Source organism: Amphiura filiformis, chromosome 17 (assembly GCF_039555335.1).
Source record: "Amphiura filiformis chromosome 17, Afil_fr2py, whole genome shotgun sequence".
NCBI classification, from domain to species: Eukaryota; Metazoa; Echinodermata; class Ophiuroidea; order Amphilepidida; family Amphiuridae; genus Amphiura; species Amphiura filiformis.
In genome coordinates this window covers 47,153,403-47,174,388 of record NC_092644.1, presented here as the reverse complement: position 1 = coordinate 47,174,388, position 20,986 = coordinate 47,153,403, and the positions used below count along the sequence as shown (strand labels likewise).

Below are 20,986 nucleotides of genomic sequence, written 5' to 3'. Positions count from 1 at the left end.
AGTTTGCATGCGTGGCCCAGGTTATCATCTGCCATCAGGCCAAAAAAAAAATATTGTTGTGTTGCCCTCAAGTGGAAAAATGGGAAATTTGGGTAGGACGGTCGGATTATTATTATTATTTTTTTTTAACCTTCAGTTTTTAAAAATCCCCTCAAATATTAAATAATGCTTGTTCAATTAAGGGACATTTGTCAATTTTGACTTTCGGATACCTGTTAGACAACAATTAAAGACCAGTCTTACAATAAAATATTAAAATAAGTGAAAAACATTGAGTTTTTGAACAAATCTGTAAAAATCATTCCAAAAAAAAAAAAAATTGCGACCCTGATTTTTCAGGATTTAGGGTAGGACGGTTGAGGGCAACACAACAGTATTTTTTTTTTGGCCTTTACACTCACAAACAACCTTAACCTCAAGGAACAGGTGGTATGTCATTCATTGGTTTAACTTGAACTTCATTTCATAATTATTCATGCAATTAACAATTAACAGTAAATGACTTTGACAACATAAGCCACTTTGATATAATGCCAATAGCGAAAGTACAGTTTTATTTATATCAACATGATAAGGCATATCGCAACTTTTGATCAGCATGATCATGAGCAGTTTTAAGATACAAATTATCTATAGTATTCTTTATTTGTAGAAGCATACTGCTCATACATGCTCTCCCAAAAATGATCTTAACACTTTAATAATTAATTAATTAAATGTTCGTTTATTTTATATTTATTTATTTATTTATTTATTTATTTATTTATTTATTTATTTATTTATTTATTTATTTATTTATTTATATATTTATTTATTTATTTATTTATTTATTTATTTATTTATTTATTTATTTATTTATTTATTTATTTATTTATTTATTTATTTATTTATTTATTTATTTATTTATTTATTTATTTATTTATTTATTTATTTATTCATTCATTCATTCGTGCGTTATCTGGCTGTTCAAAGCTACAGTGGAACTTGATCCGACTGTTTAAAGCTACAGTATAAAAACAGTGTTAAGTCTTTAAACACTTTTCTAAACACTAAATTGTCCGATGCCGGAATTTGATGGCTTGCATCAAACTCCCGGCGAACAATGCTTAAAGTTTGAGCGGAAAATCCAGGGCCGGATTTACCTTTTTGGGGCCCTGTGCTACCCCAAAATTTGGAGGCCCCAAACTCACCGTGAGAAAGGCATGTGAATTCAAGGGCCAAGTATTGGTAATTTGGTATCCGTGTAAGATCATAGCCCAAAATGAAGGCGAATTTTGCTATTTGAAGGACCAGTGCGCGCAAAATTTTAAAACTAGTAGGGCCTACCCTACAAATTGGCCCAAAACATAGACTAATAAAAAGGAAGATGCACATCAGGGTTATTTGGGGCCCAAATTTTGAGGGCCCTGGGCCCGGGCCCATCTGGTAAATCCGGCCAGCAAAAAAAAAAAAGGAAAACACGAAGGTTGGGCAACCTGGCCTTTATATTCACTAACATAAATAAAATAAAAAATAAATAAAATATTTATTCACAGAATCTACAATGGGGAATGAACGTGTCATATTTGGTGCTGCAGATTATGCACTCTTTGCTCTGGTGTTACTAGTATCTGCAAGTATAGGCCTCTACTATGCCGTCTTTGCAGGCAGACAACGGACAACCAGCGAGTTTCTCATGGCTGATCGTAGCATGGGCTTCCTTCCAGTCGCTTTGTCACTTATTGCCAGTTTATTTACTGGTATCTTTATCCAGGTAAGGCAAAAGATAATAAAGATCATGCGAATAATGCCCACAAGCATGTCTATAAGTCTTACAATCGTTGCACTTATTTGGAGAGGCTATAATTAAGTCTTCCATAAGTGCATAACATTACACATGATCTCTCCTATTGACAGTCAACCACGATTTTTTTCGGATCCGGATCCGGATCGGCCATATTCCAGGGCCGTTCCGTTTTTATCTTTTTTTTACGGATTTCCGGTTTTTTTTGTTTTTTGTTTTGTTTTGGGGTTTTGTGTGGGGGGTGGGGAGGTGTTTGTTTTGGGTTTTTTTTCGGATCCGGATCCGGATGCAGATCCAGAATTCAGATTTTCCAGGAAAAAAATGGATTTTTTTAAATTTACGGAATTGGATGATGATATTTCATCATAAAAAGACCAACAATTTGTTTTAGGGGGTGATACCCTTATAGCCGATCCCTAGCGTTAAACGATGAAACGTTCGCTCGCACCGTTTCGGGTTTATTTAACAGCTCATAATAACTACATCCCTGATATTCTAGATTTAAAAAGATAAATACATGACATAATACTTTATCTCGCATGTAGATCATCTTCATCTATTACACGATACGTATACATCAGAATAAATGTACAAATCTTTATCTGAGCAATATAGCGAGACAGGCACGCCTCATCCATTCCTTTTTAAAGGAATTTTTGTTGGTAACGTCTTTTGAACAAAATTTTGGAATTCCTTTGGAAGCGTTGACTTTGAACTTTCCTGCACATATGACCCATACATGCACAATCTCCAGGCCCGGTCTCCAGGGCGTCTTTTGTAAAATCATTATTTAAGTACAGGTAATTGGAAATATTAATGGAGACATCACGTTTTGATTCCAATTCATTTGTCGTCAACTATCATAACTCTCTGGGTCTCAAGTTTGATGATAGGGTCACTGTATTAAAGTACCTGAGCGAAAAAAAAGTGAAATTCAACTCGTATAAAATGTAGGCCTATTACATAATGCATACAATTTATTGAACTATGAGAATTGAAGATTCGCAGAAGGGAGGTCGTTTTGCGACAGAAAACGTCTTGGGATTTACAAAAATACAAAACATAGTTATTAAAGTACAGTAGATTCTCAGCACTTCGACAAAATGGGTTTTTTTTTCATATAAGCTATAGGTTGGAATTATTGGTTACTCAAACCATTTACACAATTCTATCTAATTTCTTATACATTTTGTTTTGTTAATACGAATTACATGATTTTATATAAAACAAACTCATATTGACCATAAAAACGAATAAAAACAGCCGGCTCTCAACACGCGATATTCAAAATTCCCGCGCCGAAATTGTCTAGTGCAATGACGTCATGGTTATTTGTGCTCAATTGTTGACAGCCTTCATTCCCTCCTTTCAAGTAATAAGTTTTTGTTTCTCTTTTGTCAGCAAGCATAGCTGAATTTGTTCTATCGCTGAGCCACAGCGATTTCTCTCTCTCTCTCTTCTCATTTCTTTCGAGCAATAAATAACTTAAATAAAAGTCAACTAGTCTATACTGGAAGTATACAGCTTCAATCTTAGCTTAGCTAATCTTCAATCGATCCCCGTGTATGCGATATGCTTATGAATAGACACTCGAGTAGGCTTCAAGTGTCTATTTTGTAATCTGGGTTGAAATATATTTCGATGGTATATATTTGTACACAGGGAAATAAGCTAAGGCTTATTCCGAAATCAAACCCACGCTTTCAAATGAAGATCGACTTGGATAATAGGAAACCACGTGACCAAAACCAAAACCAGTACCAAAACTTATTATTTGAAACGACCGATTGTATTACTGAAACGGCATGTTGCACTAGACAATTTCGGCGCCCGGGAATTTTGAATATCGCGTGTTGAGAGACGGCCAGCCGCTGTATTAATTCGTTTTTATGGTCAATATGAGTGTATAAAATAGAATAATTAATTTTCAAACATATTTAGGCATAACGTTGTGTTTGCCGGAAACAACACCAAACAATTTTTGAGTAAAATCTCAAATTTGCATTTGACTTTGTTTATGTGTTTTCAAAAACTTGCATAACAAACATCTGGATTTATATTCAACTGTTTTACGAAACAACGTTGTAAATAATGCTTTAATAAACCACCAAGTCTATTTTCAATATATTCAACTGTTTCTTAATCTTATAATAAAATCTTTACTTATCATGTCCCCCACAAGACTACATTAGTATTCAGTAAGTTATTTTTTATTGAATCACATGAATTAAGGGCGTTTATTTTTTAACAATGTATAGGGTCATGCATGGGTGAGGGTCAGGTTTGGGTACGAGTGAACTTTCGGACTACTCACTAGCGATCTTAGGATAGACGGATATGGACCAAACGTCCCTGGAAAATCCGGTATCTGTCCAAACAAAAAATTGCAAGAGCAAGCATGGGCTGGAAACCAAATGTACACGAAGCCGTTTGGGCATGACGGGGCTCGAACTCGACCAGGACCTCAGTGGTAACAAACCAGAACCACTATACCATGCCTATAAACCGGTCAATATCGGGAAGATGAGATGAGATGAAATAAAATATATAAGATAAGATGAGATGAGACGAGATGAGATGAGATGAGATATTAAAGATAAGATGAGAGGAGATTTTTATGATTTTTCCATAACAATACGATTAAACCTACGAATCAGGAACCCTTGAACATGAACAAAAGAAACTTGAAGCTTAAATATGAGTAAACCACGACAAAGGATGCTCAATTTTTATTCAAATTTTGAAATTAAATCATGGTCATTTGAATCGTGTATGGACAAATAAAAGAGGGTCCATAAACTAAGACTTTCTCTTAAGATTTTTTCAATAAATTTCACCTAATTTTGGCAGTGTTTATTTTTTTCTAGGGCGTTTCGGCCGATGTTTACTTCAGAGGCACAATGGCAGCGTGGCATGTCGTTGGACAAATTGGTGCGTCATGGATAGCTGCAAGATGTTTCTTACCAATATACTATAATTTAAAATTAACTAGTATATATGAGGTTTGTATCAACAATATAACAGAAACCGAAATAATAATGATGATGACGATAATGATTATGACGAGGAGGAGGAGCTAGGAGGAGGAGGAGGGTGGAACCGGGGGGGAGGAAGAGGGAAGGGAGATGGAGAGGAAGAGGACGACGACGACAACGATTATGACTAAAGAAATTGTTACCTTGAAATTGACTGAAAACTGCATAAGAATTGGCTGTTACAAACCAAGCAGTGCAACAGATAAATGGGTAAGAGGGTGTACAATCCCCGGACCCGGGGTCTTATGGAGCCCGGGCGGGGGTTTTAGAGGTGCCCGTAAAAAGCAAATAAAACATAGTTTATAGCAATACGGTTATGCCCTCCAAATAACCAATGCGCAGTTATTAACCTCTAAGCAAAAACCTTGACCCCACTTTAGAACCTAATTCATATTTAAAAGGCCGGGTTGTCCAATAAATGTTCTATACGAGTTTCAGAGAACCTAAAAAGTTCTTCAGATCGCACTATATTATCTCTCAAAGGTTCACGTGAGAGGACAAAAAAGATTCATTTTGGACTTCTATTTTCTAATAGAATGTTATGTTATTACTAATTAGTAGTGTTCTTTAGTCACAATTTGCCTATTAAGTTCGAATTTGTAAGCCTTTTGTAGATTCTCTTTTTGGTTTTAATTGAACCTTTCTCAACAGTATCTTGAACTACGTTTTAACCCAGCCGTAAGAACATGTGGACTTGTCATCTGTTATGCATACATGGTAAGACATGTCAGAATCTATACACAGTTTAACCTTTATTGTCTGATTATGTGGACGTCTGTGGATGTCTCTGTTATCCGGTAAAATGTATGTCTTTACATGTATTTGTCTTTAGAGTCCATAAAAGTTCGATTTTTTTAAAAGTGCATGTCTCGTTTCCTAAGTTCAGTAGGTTAAGTTATAAGACCAACCTCAACGATAGTTTCATTCAGTATCTTACAGTGATTTATTATTTTGAATTCCATCAGCTACTACACTCGGGAATAGCAACATTTGGGGCAAGTATGGTCATTATTGCAGGTGAGTCAAATTATTGAGTGACGAGGGAAATAACTGGTACGTAGACAGCTAGTCATCATCATAAATTGCAAAATTATTTTCAGATATTTCTCTGGATATTGCGATTTATTTTCAAATCACCTCTTCGCCATTATTAGACTAGGATTTCAAGCATGTCCGAATCCTTTAAACCAATTTTTCAAGACATTCTATGTAAAGTAGGTAATGGGGATACGCATCCTGCACAAGAACAAATAAACACAATGGGGAACGATTGCTCGCTACAAGAGGAAACTGAATATATTTAATAAGAAAGAATGAACAGTTTACCAACCCAAAGTGTTGCAATTAAACATGACAACAAATAAATACAAATCCCGACCGGCACACAACCCAACTTTAATAGCAAAGCAAGGAATGCAACATTTTTTTTAAACATTGCTTGTTATTAAAATTAAACACTTGTATAAACACTAAAAATTTTTAGTACTAAATATTATACGGTCGTGGGTTCGATTCCCATGCCGGCACATTCCCTTGCTTTTTTTTCAAGTTGGGTTGTGTTCCGGTCGGGATATGTATTTATTTGTTGTCATGTTTAATTGTAACACTTTGGTTTGGTAAACTGTTCACTCTTCGACATTCTATGGAAAAAAATGATTAAATTAAGCATAAAAAATGATTAAATTAAGCATCAAGAATAACCATTCACAAGTTTCTTTGTCTCTCACATATTATTTGATTTCAGTAACCAACATGAGCCTGGCAGGCTCCATACTACTGCTCAGTTTTGTTACAATGTTTTATACAACAATCGTAAGTATAAATCGTAGTTTTAAATACAAAATGCAACATTTGTTAAACATTGCTTGTTAAATTAAACACTTGAACAATAAAATATTTAAGTATTAAATATTACACGGTATTGCTTTTAAGAACTATAATTACCCTATTTATAAACTTTTGAGTACATCTATGGTGTTTCAAGTTAAGCGCTATAGTAATTTAGCTCATAAACAGTGCATGTGTTTAATCTTTAAAGTAAATGTATACATGTTTGTATAAGATCTCCGTAAATTTCAGCTGTTACTACTACAGCTTTCGTCAGCGGAATGACTCGACCTTGCGACTAAAATAATGATCGGATCAGAGACCTTTGGTAACTTGTAGCACCCTCCGTCCTTTTACATATGGTTGGTTGGCCCAGGTTTCACTAGGAGATACTACAGGATCCACAACATGTTCATCTATCAGGGCACAGTTCTTTAAACCCTAATACATTTGTAAATTCATTGAATGACCTTTGAAAATTTGGGTACAAAAACTCATACTCTGCAACTTGAGGTCATATTTTGCACTATGAGTGTTAATTGAGGTTATTGAACTATGCCATTGGGATGAGGCCATTGTGGTATAGTGTTTTGGATGACTTCTCTCGAACCATCGGGGCTCCCTATCAAAAATTTGGACTTTGTCCAGGTCAACGTGATGGACCACAGGCTGACCATTTCACCGATGAAGGCCTATATATGATTCAAGCTTTACCCCACAATCGCCACCAAGGTTTTATGGACTACCAAAGGTGCACAAGCCTGATATTCCGCTCAGAACTATTGTCAGTAGCGTAGGTACCACAACCTGCTGACATATTATTCTGATCCCGGTGGTTGGTTCAAAAAGACAAACACATTTCTTAGTGACAAAATGTGGAGAGGGGATTGAGAATGAAAAACAGATGAGGAAAAACCCATACCGTTTACAGTAACTTTGCACCTCGGTGAGCTAACTCTTTGAGAATTTTGTCTTCTACGCCAATCCGAGAACATTATCTCGTATAAATTTATGATCTTATCTTTTTAGGGTGGTATCAAGGCTGTTCTATGGGCAGACTCTTTTCAGATGGTTTTGATAGTCACATCTCTCATCGCTGTCGTAATAAAGGCTTCTTTAACGGTTGGAGGAATGTCTAATGCATTCGCCATTGCAGATGAAGGGCAAAGACTCGAACTCTGGAAGTAAGAAATTTTCGCCAAAATGTATACAAGTATAAATATTCGCTCAGTATTGAGCAATCAATGCAATGCCATTATCAAAGATCGGTCTTTTGTAGAAGAAATACTGTTATTCATTACTGGACCATTTTATTTTTTGATCATTTTTTTTATTAAGATGAATTTTACAACTTCGCAGATTAGACAGATTCAACAAAAGTATGAGAAAACATGAATTAAAAAACAAATAGGCTACGCTAATATTTGTATTTTATTTCTGGTACAGTTTCAGTTTAGATCCCAAAGAGTATCTGACCGTATGGAATGCAGTTCTGGGTATTATAGGGTGGATGCCTTCTCAGTGTATTATGCAGTACCAAGTACAACGGTATCTAACTTGCAAAGACCTCAGGACGGCTAACCGGTAAGACTTACAAATATTTGTGGTAAAACTATCAGGTCTATGTTAGGCGTGTATGACGGCGCTAAAGAAGAATCTCTGATTTTCTTACGTCTTGGTAGTTACTATCATGGTTACCTTCACAGGCCATCACACAACAGACCTATCAAGTGCAATAGTATTCTTTATAAAGTATATTAAGTGTGAATTAAAGTTTTAACTTCAACACTACGCTATTTTACCTGGAATGTTGGCACTAGACCGACTAGCGTCTTCAGCAGATGGTGATGCTGTGATGATATCTTGTCTATTGATGACGTCATATGATTGACAGAATGACGTCATAGGATGTTACGATGTACCCCCCCCCCCCCCCCCTGGGCATCAGCAGGTATCCAAAATAGGATCTATTTCTAGTCCTTGGTCACGATTTAGTCTCGGTTTTTGAGTCCATATCTGTATAGCTTCAAGAACTCTCCGGGAAAATTCTTTTTGCTCCCGTTCGATCAATCTGGTGACCTTTAGATCTCACTACATGTTCTTGACCGCTGATTTGGAGCTGCCAGCAGTAGACTTGTGTTCACTAAGCCTTTTCTCAAGCTTCCTGGCAGATTTGCCGATATAACTTGCGTCATAATCAGCACAGTTAATTTGATACACAATCCCAGATTGTTTAAAGGGTTCTGTCTTGTCTTTAGGGGCTACAGGCGCACTCCTTAGTGTATTTTGAGGTTTGAAGGTGGTTGAAACTCCCGCAGTCCTGAACGCTCTGTGTAGCTTGTATGTAAGCAAGACCTTGTATGTAAGGTAAGGTGCCAAATCCTTTTTTAGCTGTTTCCGTGTCTCGGTTCTGAGAAGAACTATCTTTTTCTTTGGGCTGACCGCGAAAGAAAGTCCAGTCTTGATAACCGCAGTTCTTTAGCGCGTTCTTCACATGAGTTATCTCCTCTGCTTTATCTGCCGGGTCTGTGACTTCGGTTTCCGCACGGTGGAGTACTTAGCGTTCTAACAACACTGAGCTTATGCTCAAGTGAGGGATGAGAGGAAAAGTTCAAATATTGCTCTGTGTGAGTAGATTTTCTATAAACCTTAACTTTAAGAGTTCCGTCCGGCTGGCGACAAACCAAAGTGTCAAGGAAAGGAAGTTTACCATGTTTACCGTCTTCCTCTTCCTCGCGCGTAAATTTGATGTTAGGATTAATGTTGATATGATCGGTAAATTCCTCGATATGCACAGTTTTTATGACCACGAATGTGTCATCTACATATCTCTTCCAAACACGCGGTGGGTGGGGGGGCAGATGTTAGTGCCTGGCTTTCGAAATATTCCATGTACGCATCAGCGGAAAGCGGACTGCATGAACTTCCCATGGCACATCTATAGCGCTGAAGATAAAAAAAAAGTCTCACGACTCAAGACAAAAACTTAGACAGTCAAGCACTTGCTCAGGCTCAAGATTTTCAGCCTCACCCTTCTTCCAGCTAGCATCACTCCTTAAATGTTCACCGACGACTTCAAGTGTCTTGTCAACAGGGATGGAAGTGAAAAGCGCTGACACATCAAATGATACAAGGGATTCATCCGATTCCAACTTCAAATCGCGAATATTTTCCACAAACGATTGAGTGTTGGTAATATGGTGATCAGAATTGCCAATGAGAGGAGAGATGATCCCAGACACAAACCGCACAAGTTCGTAAGTGACCGATCCGATGCTTGAAATAATCGGTCTAAGCGGGGCAGCTTTATGGATTTTAATTAAACCATAAATTGTTGGTATATCACACACGGTGGGATACAACTTCCGATAAGATCTAGAGTCAATGATACTTTTCTCCTTGAGATCTTTCAATAATTTGATGAGTTTGGTTTGATATTTCTGCGCTACATCGTAACATCCTATGACGTCATTCTGTCAATCATATGACGTCTTCAGTGACAGATATCCCGATTGTAGACAAGATATCATCACATCATCAACATTTGCTGAAGACGCTAGTCGGACTAGTGAAAACGTTCCAGGTGAGCGAAAAATAGTGCAGTGTTGAAGTTTAAACTTTAATTAATTTTATCTGCCACTAGTATACATATGAATATCCACTCGTATATATTAAGTTTGCATTGGAGACGATTTAATTTTTGTAATGTCTTCATTCTTATTTCCTTTTTAAGGGCAATAACTCTGTACGCATGTGGTATGGTGTTGATGACGACATTGCTTTGTTTGGCAGGCGTAGCCATGTACGCCGTATACGCAGGCTGCGATCCGTTCGCAAGTGGTGCCCTGAGATTCAGGGATGGGGTGAGTTGTCATTCTGGTGTATAATTGATCATTATATGTTACTCGAGAAAGATTTATTGAATTGCTGAGTGACCAAAACCAAACAGTCATAATATTAACCTTAACTCAAACCAATGTCATTACCATAACCCTAAATATAACTCTAACCCTAACCCTAGCTAATATTATTTCATATTCGACATAGCGAACTTTATTTCATATTCAACATAGTACTCCCCTATATTTCGGATATTGCGAACCTTCGACACAGCGAATCTTCGACACATAGTGGACCTTCGACATAAACGTGCGAACACCACCGTCATCAGCGACGGTATTCACTGGAGGTGGTTTTTGTCCTTGATTCTCCAAATGCGCTGAAGTCTGTTAACAGCTATCCCAATGTTTTATGCCCATTGATCAGAATCCGGATTGACCAATTTCTCCTGCGAGATATGTGAATTACTCAACATTTACCTCTTGTGCGTGGTAACGATGTTGAATGTCAATGTTTTCTGTGACAAGCTTGACAATATGCCCATTTGTAAATTTTGTCGATTTGAGCAAATAACATGAATAAGGTTCTGTTATTAAAAGCACACTACTTGATAATGATATTTTATTCAATAAACCTATGATATATATTTTTTCTTCAATTTCAGCTGTTACCGTATTTTATTTTGGACTCCTTCCATCATTTACCTGGCATGTCTGGTTTACTTACAGCCGGTTTATGTACTCTGTGTTTAAGGTGAGGAAATGAAATCGAAACCCTATCCATATACATATTATTTCAATCTCATTTGAATATAACCGGATCTGCGTTTCAAAATTGTAGGCTTACATCAGTTATCTCATCTTTTGTAAGGTATACTTTTGTCTTCACAAAAACATTTATCAAGTGTGTTTTAGTGAACTTCGTGACAGTATACCTATCACGTCTGAATACGTTCCAGTTTGCATGAATCTAAAGCGTGCTGGAATCTTAGCATACCGTATTGTACTACAGGGTGAGTCAAAAATAAGTGAACAGGACAAAGAATCGATATTTACGTGAGAACCAAAATAAACTTTCCCATTGTTGAAAGTTTTTATAAATGCCATACTCAATAATCACCTTTTGTGAAAAAAAAATGAAGTGAATGGCAACTATCATTTTAATTTTTAAGAGTCATTTTACTGCGATACCCAATTTGACTTTTTCAATTCCTTTTTTAGTCTCAAAATAACTTAAGCCCAACAATTTTTTCTATTCCCTGTAATATGTCCAACTTCCTTTTGAAATTCACACCACTTCAATTTGCACGTATTTCCTTTCGACATTTGAATAATCCGCCCACAAATTTGTATGTTTCTTGAATGGACATTTTTAATGAAAAGGTAAATGTGATAAAAATTCCCTTTAAAAGGGCAGGCCAGCCTCAATGCAGAAGAGGTCTTGTAAATAGTTTGGGTCACCGTGAAAGGCATTTTTTAGGATCACGCTTACATCCATGTTACATGACAGTTCACCAAACCATCAATGGTGAGAACATGCACACTGAAACAGCAAAAAGCATTAACTCCTATAACTCCTGTCAACTCTTTAATTCATTACTCCAAATTGTTCTATATTTCTGTCTTTACTGCTTTTTACCCATGCTTATTATTAAAATCAAGAAATACACTGCAGTTGTTAGTTAATTCGCTATGTAAACTCAACTTACATGCACATTTTATTTTAAAATGATTTTATATTATTTTATGAATCAAATAAAAAAGATAGAAAGTGGCCTCACTTTAGTTATGTGTCATTTTACAGTATTTATAATTTATAAAGTAAGACAATAATTTATTTATTTTCTATAAGTGCATGTCAAAATATGGGATATATTGTTCAATATTATAGCTAGCCCCTAAAAACTTTATTTTCCATCGGATTTTTCCCGTTGAAAAGACAAAACTGATGTTAAAGATAGCAATAATATCATCAATAACATTTTGAGTCAATTTTATCCATAAAACGATACAGGATAGGTTAGATAATTACTTTGACTTCAATGTGGTCCATATAATGAAGATTTTGATTCTACAACATTATTAGATCTGTTATCAACATATCAATTATGCACTCACAGGCAACCAAACATCATGCTATGCTCAGTAGTCCTCTGATATGACCTTGTTCCATCATTCCCTGCTAATTGTTGACCATGTCAATTTTTTTGATATGCTGATTGCTGAACAAGTTTATGTTTTATATGTGTAGGCCTAACCTAAACTTTTTAAGTCATAATTAATTCAAACATAACTTTGGCAATACTCAATCGTTTTCGTTCGTTGAAACGGCAAAACATACTTTCTTTTCCTTGCAAATCGAATTAGCAGATATCAAAAACATTTCCACCACAAGAAGTTAAAAAAATAATTCATACCAATAGAAGAAGGCTATAATCTTAGCTAATCTTTAGTGTACACAAATCCCATCTCAGAATTAGATACCAGCCCTATGGGCTGGCGAAAATAACAAAGTAATGTTTCTACTACTTAAAAAGACCAGGGACAATAAAACTTTGGGTGGTCCGTTCTACTTCAGTGCCAATGAGGTTAAGAAAATGGCAGTTGTTCCAAATATACCGTTCATAGAGTGTGCTGGCATACTAAATGAGATGTTTCGTGGACAAACATTAAAATGGGGGTGTCGCTATAAAAAAATTGTTATAAAACAGAACGGTAAGTGCTAATTACTTCGTTTTTCATGTTTTGACACAAGGTCACAATTGAATATATCATGGACATAACGTTATGAAACTTTAAACGTTCAACCTGGTTATAAAATAAAGATGGATTCTTTGCACTATTGCACTTTTTCGACTCGCCCTGTATCATCATTTGGTATGTGATCCTGTCAGCGTTTCAAGTCACATACTTGTATAATTATCTAGATTTCCAAACTATGTCTGTACTTTAAATTATCAATCATGCCACAACTTTCATAACCATGATAACTAATTTGGTAATAGTTTTCAAATGTTTCAGATTGTTTTCTCGCTTTTTTATTGCACTTTCATATTTCAGCACCGTATCGTCAGTCCTCAATGCGCTATCGGCCGTAACAGTACAGCATATTGTGGGCGCATACTGGCCCAACTTAACAGAACGGAAGATGGTCATTATCAGCAAACTACTTGGTAAGATTATAATGGGGTGAATTTATATCGGGCTGTCGACTGACCCCGTATTGTATCAGAAAAAAAATCGTATGGTTACCCAAATTGAAGCAATATGGCTACCCATATCTACACATGCCTCACTATTTTGCCCAGAAAAAGACTTTTGCGGTCACTTCGCCGAGTGCCCATGTAATTCGTACGCAAAAATAGGTGTTGGGCGATATTTTTCGCATAAATAGACAATCAATAGCCACATAGTCGAGAACATGACATTTCCTATCTTGTAGCCCTTGGGCTTGGGCCCACTTGACCCATTTGTAAATCCGGTCTTGCAAAGTGGGCATAATAATACCATCTCCTGACACACCTCGTAATTAACTAACAAACTTGCACTAAAACTATTACCTTTATTTTCCTAGTCATACTGTTCGGGATTGTTGTGATTGCTGCAAGCTTTTTGATGACTAAACTTGGAGATCTCATCCCCGCATTATTGGGTATCATAGGTATTACGAATGGACCGATACTTGGTGTTTTCCTGTTGGGAATATTTACAACCAAATCAAACTCAAAGGTAAACATTGTACCAGGGGATAGCCAGGCTAAACTGCCCCCAGAAAATATTCGGGGATAAAATGGGGACGGCAAAGAGTAAATTGTCCTTAAAATGACTAAAAATGGGTGAAACATTGACAAATGGAGACGAATATTTGGCTGTGCCCCTCGCACTAAAATCCTGGCTACGCTACTGCATTGCACTATATATTATAATGTGATTCACAGAGGCCGTATAAGGAATACGTTGTCGTGTAATCACAGCTAGTTTAAGTTCATATAAAAAACCAGAAAGTAGTACCCATTCGTCTTTAACATAAACCATTTTGGGTAGTTAATATAGCCATATTCGCAGCTATTCACATCCATATTCACTTGTCCACAACATCATACCCACATCACACCCCTCACCATCCCCAGCTCATACTCCTAACCCTAATACCACCTACACACCCCACCCTTCACGCACCCCACACATACGAAACACATATGGCACCGATATGGCACCTATGTTAATGTAACTTGTAATCTAATTATGCTAATGGGAATTGTTTTACTTGACATTTTAGGGCGTTTTAGCCGGGTTCTTCACATCATTAATATTCGGGTTATGGCTACTCATTGGTTCTCTGAAGAACCCCTATCCCCTCAAAAGCCTACCATTAAGGGTAGATGAATGTCCTACTGATGAGGTTATCATGGCAACAGACACGGTGACAACGATGGTTACTACCATGATGGGATCAACAATGGCTCACAATATGACAACAATGACCACTGCAATGGCTAAAAGGTATCCAACAATCATGTATTGTCCCAAATTGTGCTTTTCTGAACGTAGTACGCGAACGCGTTATGTCACTTCAACCGCTGCCGTTGTAACCAATCAGTACCCTTGAACGTTATTAAATTGACTGTTGACGTACCGAGTCCATAAACAAACAAAATCCTATATGTTCATGCGCGCACATCAAATTCGGTACATGAAAATAACATGAGGATCGCCACCAGTGTTAATCCCTTGCCACACCGAAGTGTTTACGGAAATCTTCCGATGTCGGAGGATCGCCTCGCCGTGTTTGGATTTGTTAAAGAATCCGCAGTCGCGTTTGAGCACTGTATGGCTATCTTCCAAACCTTTAAGGGATTGGATTTCCAAACCCAAACACTGCGTGGCGCGTCTCCGACATTTGAGATCTTCTACGCGCGTTGCAGTCATTTCAATACTCTTTCCTGTACCTGAAACTTACCACATTGCACGACGATCCTCCGAACTCGTTTAATAATTTAATAACATCAGATGGTGCTATCTCTGCACTAATGTGCTCAATAGTAGCACTTTAAGACTGTTGACATACAGAGCTTAATATGCACTTTAGTAAAGAGACTAGGTTGCACCGTCAGAGTATGATTGACGCACATTGCGTGGAGATCCACCAAACCCTTAGAGGATTAACAAACATATGGCGATCATCCACCTCGGGAGGATCGTGGCGATCCACAAGCTCTTAGATGTTTCACACAAATTCGGTGGCTATACCTGTCCCGTAAATGCGTATCTTGAAGAATAAAACAAGTCTACTTGTACCTTATCTTCTTATTATACTTGTTTGCTCACAGAACAACATTGCAGAATTTTTATGCTTTATCGAAAATCTGGTATCCAACTGTAGCTACTAGCATTTCTGTAGTTGTAGGATATGCAGTAAGCCTTGCTACGGGTAAGAGTAATAATTTCCTTGTCATTTACTATTTCTAACTCATAGCGATAAAGTTAAGGGACAACTAGTGAAAACCTAAACCAGAATACTTATATAATATTCATGGAGATAAACTCGGAATACTGTACCTGGCGTCACGGCAGCTGCCTGAACAGAATTGATCATATCTCACCTCCTTTTTCAACCAAATCGACGGTAATAACTCTTATAGTGAAGATCAACATTTATCTCAGGAAAAACTCACTTCACGGGAGCTAAATTTCACACAAGATCATTTTTATGTTACTCATTGACCCATTTGTGTCATATACTGCCTCTAGCTCTAATGACATCCTAGTGATCTGGTCAACTCATTGACAGATACCAACCTCAGGAGGGAATTCAATTTTTGATCAATTCTCTTCGGGTAGTGATTGGTTGCTGGCCTGCGCAGTATGGGACATTTTGTCTCACATAACATTCCGTGTTTTTTGGTGTTACCTATTGAACAAAAATTAATAATATTCATTAAAATATTCATTAAACAGGTGGAAATAAAACGGAGAAGGTAGATCCAAGATTAATTGTTTACCTGCCCGATGCTTGCTGTTTCTTTCTACCATCTAAGTGGAAATTTTGGACGCGAGATCATGTGAGTATTTTGTTTATTTTAATGTATCTGTTTCTGTTTAAATTGTATTTTGTACCTGAGCTTACATTTAACAATATGTGTATAGCCTATCTATAGTTCGAAGGGTTAATATCAAGTCAAACTTATAACCATCCTGGACTATTTGGGAACGAATGATAAACCTAATGCATCAAGTTTCCAATATATGCTAAATACACAGTGGCGGCACTAGGAATTTTTAGGGTCATTGTGGGGGCGGGGGGCAAAATGAAAGAAAGGGGGAATCCACAAATTTTGCGCACGCGCAAAGTTGCCGCAAACAGTGGAAATTTACGTAATTTGGGGGTTTTTTGCCTCCAAGTGGGGGCATATACTGGGGAAGAAATATTTGCCCCCGTAGCGCCGCCACTGTTAAAATTCAAAGGATTTTGTTGCCCTCGGATCAGACTTTAATACTATTTATGTATACACTCTTGCCCATTCACAGGAATTGCAGGAACTACCGCATACAAAAGAAGCTATGGAAACGGCAGTACCATTAAAATATGACTACGAAGAACATCATCCTACCAAGAAACAGGACATCAAATCCAATCTGGATAATCAAGATACTGATCATATGACAACGAGCGAGAATAACCACACTGAAGTGTAACAATGATATTACGAAATCCTGTTATTAAAACTTGAAAGTAAATGTATACATGTTACGTCCATGGTGCCTTCAATTTCAAAAAGCCAATGTTCCAAACTTCCAATGCTAAGATTCATCGCCAACAACAGCCGTCCCAATATTTTCTTCATGTTTGTTACATGCAATGAGCGTGTTTATGGTAACTGTATACGGAAAGATTATACTGCAATAACAATAGATTGAGCAGTACTTTACGATAATTAGCGGATAGGCTGGCTCACTATAAACACGCTCAATGAAATATCAGCGAACTCGAGTAGTTATATAACAGTATAATATTTATAAATATGTGTTTAAATATGCACGTGATCCATGGGTACGACATACCAAGAATAGCAGGCGTGACCAAATCCTCATGCTATTGAAAAATGATAGGAGCTCTCTTAATAAATATCATCAAATTTAAATATTAATTGAATAGCAAAATTATTACACATGAGGGATTTCGAATTTGTAATTTTATCAAAAACGCCACTTTGAAAGTATTTGTATTGTTTACCGCCTTTGCATTCAAATGCACAGGAAGACCACCCGCTATGTAGAAGGACTTACTGTCTACAAGCTGTTATGGCAACACGCAGGTGGTCACGTGCGTATTTATAAATAATTATAGTCGAAGCATACTGTATTACCTGCACGACCTGCAGAACCTGCATGATATCCATTCCGTACATTATGCGCGGCAATAGTCGGCATTGATCTGTTGATAGTGGCAACAATACCGTATAATGTGCCCGGGGGTCACTCACTACTTGACTTGCTACGCACCGCGTCCAAGAAAAACGTCTAAAAGGGTATGCTTTTCACCACATAGCGTTGTCGACGTCTTTTTGAAAAAGGGGTAATTTTTCAGAAGGCATCGCCATTTAGGGATCCTTTTTCAGCCAAATCCTTAGACGTTTAGGGTAATATTATTGTTTGAGTGAGTTTGCACTTATTTGATAAACATACACTAAATGACGGATCACTATAAACACGCTCTACATAATAATACCCTGGTAGTTGCTTCATTTCAATATTCCCCAATATGCTAATAAGATAACCCTAACTAGTTACATATTGGAGGATATTGAATGGCTCTCTACATATGTTAGGAGTTAATTACTAAGTAATAGCTATGGACTGTTTTTCTTAAACTTTTTATTTTCAGGTCTCGAAACATTGCTTATCTGGGCCAATACTGGCCCCCTTGATTAGGCCAATAAATGTTTGCACACCGGTGTCTGACTGGACCAGTACTGGTACTAAACTGGACAAGTAAAAATTACCGTTTTAAGCTTGCTCTCTCTTTGCCCCTTTCTCTCTTACTCTTTCATGACTCTCTTTTAAAATATACATTTGTCCAGCTAAGTACCATGGCAGTCTTGTTACTGGCCAAATTCGACGCCAGTGTGCAAACGTTTATTGGCCCAATCCGGGGTCCAGTATTGGACGTTTATTGTCCCAGTACTGCAATGTTTGCTGGGATGTGGCTACTCTGAAATAATTAGATTATTATATTATATTTTCGTAAGACTATTATAACATGACTAAGGGCATTAGGCCTAACTATAAAAAATAATAAGTGTTTTGAAGTTCAATATTGATTGTCTATACTTCAGTTTGACATGGGGGTGGTTGGGGTTGGTATAAAATCCATGAATGTCACGGTCTCAGAATAACTTTCCTGGAACATTATGCGAGTGGACATGCCACGCGCGTGAGAAGTTTCTATCAAATAATATTATTATGACGTTAAAGTGGAACAAATGCGCGCGAATTAGCCTAACATGGGGGAATAATTGCATGGACCGTCCTCCTCGTCCAATATTGTGGAAATCTATCTATTCCTCAGGATCTACGCCCATGACTTTAGCTACTCATTGGTCCAATGCTCGTAAAGATTCAGAATCTCTCGCCTAGTTAACGAACGTTGTTAAAGGAGTATATCGTGATCTTAGTAGGCTCTATTTAGGGATCGAAAAAAGCTTATATCCACACTTTCATTTGATTCTGACATTGAATTTGCGAATTAACGAATAATTGCAATACACACAAACCCATTGGAAACTGTGGGGCATTTTGAAGGTTTTTTCGTCTTGGACCGGAACTGACCACTTAATGACCTTTGAACCTAAATAAAAAAGGACATCACGTGTACACTGGGTAACGTCCAATTTATGCGTGGAATGTACCATCTCTGTGAAGGTATTTGGTTTTATACCGGAAATGACCCCTTAAATGACATTTGACCTTAAATGATTCATAGACACTGCATGTGTGTAAGTTGTGTCACCGTCCTACGTAATTGTGGGAAAAGTATAATTTTTAAGGTATTTTGTTTTAAACAGGAATTGACCACTTAATGATCTTTGACCCAAATAAAAAATACTACATATACGTTGGGTATACACAATTCATGTGTGAACATATTGTCACTCTCCTATGTTTTTCTTAGATAATAAAAAGGTGTTTGGTTTTACACCGGAAGTAACCCCTTAATGAATTTTGACCTCAAATCTGTGTATGATTTACAGACACTGGGTAATAACAATGCATGTGTACAGTGCCGTTACTGTCCTCAGACGTAATTTGTGGGAGAAGTAGCATTTTGAGTTGAAATCACGGTTTGATCCCTGTGATCCCTACGTGACCTTTGACCCCACAAGTTTCATGTGATATGTAGGGGCATGATCAGTGATGGTTGTGACCAAGTTAGGTCAAAATCGGCGTAAGCATGTGAGTGCTAGTATCTACGACCTATCGTTACGGAGTTGTACAAAAACCTCTTTTTTTGGTAAAATATCACTTTTTATTGTATAGGGGTACAAATTTCAACTTGCTCCGATTTTGAACAAAGTGGTGGCAAATTGTTCGTAAAGCTGACTCGAATCAGAAAACAAATAGTTTTGTCTATGTACTGTGTCACCTCATAAGAGATAGATGGCAAACAATGTCAAATGCAATGGGGTGGCCATGCATAGGCCACTGTTTATCTTTGACTTCCATTGCACAAAAAAATAAAGTAAACAATTTAGAAGGCAAGTTCTATGTCAAGACGAGCAATTTGACATTATATTTGCCAAAATCGGATTGAGCTGAAATTTTTACCCCTGTACAACCAAAAACGTGTCATTTGATAGCCAAAAATGATGTTGTTTTTTTTACCCCTGTATGACCTTTCGTGACCTTTTGTGGTCACCAGGGGTCAAATCCAAAATGCTCTACATCTTAAAATCAACATTGGACCTTGTACCTCATGTGTGGAAATTCTCATGCTTCTACTAAAAAGTGCACAATGCTTTATGCTAGCAGCTGTACTACATCATATTTTAGTGTTATACTTCTCCTTAAGGGATGAGGTATGAGCGTTTGGACAATATTTTTTGTAGGACATGAGAGCACATCAGACATATCGAATTGCATTCTGAATACGAGGAATGTTCTTCTGATATCAAATCATTTTGATTTGTTGAAATTCGCAATGTAAAATGTAATACACATTTTATGGCAAATGATTAAAAATTGATATTTTGATATTTCCTCGAAGTAAACTTTATAAATCTGATGATGTGTATATAAAGTGTATGTAACTGGAATGAAAAGCCGACGATCAATTGAAAAGTTTGCCCTTCCGTATTGAAGATATGAATTTTTTTCCCAAAACGCCAAAAAAAATTGGTATTTGGGGGCGGGGGGATGTATATCTTCAATATTAGAGGTCAAAATTTTCAATTGATCGTCGGCTTTTCCTCCCAGCTACATACACTTGGTATATATCATTAGCT

At 37.0% G+C, this 20,986-nt stretch overlaps 1 protein-coding gene across 1 annotated transcript; it reads left to right on the top strand.

Annotated features, from left to right (window-relative positions):
* Positions 1–1,539: 1,539 nt before the first annotated feature.
* LOC140137884 (sodium-coupled monocarboxylate transporter 1-like) lies at positions 1,540–20,409 on the top strand. The gene is made up of 15 exons (XM_072159689.1): positions 1,540–1,753; positions 4,651–4,785; positions 5,470–5,535; positions 5,784–5,835; positions 6,563–6,630; positions 7,675–7,829; positions 8,092–8,229; positions 10,379–10,508; positions 11,150–11,238; positions 13,545–13,657; positions 14,059–14,213; positions 14,764–14,987; positions 15,815–15,915; positions 16,443–16,546; positions 17,013–20,409. The coding sequence occupies exons 1-15, from the start codon at positions 1,544–1,546 to the stop codon at positions 17,178–17,180; spliced, it is 1,908 nt and encodes a 635-aa protein (XP_072015790.1). The 5' UTR covers positions 1,540–1,543; the 3' UTR covers positions 17,181–20,409.
* Positions 20,410–20,986: the final 577 nt, after the last annotated feature.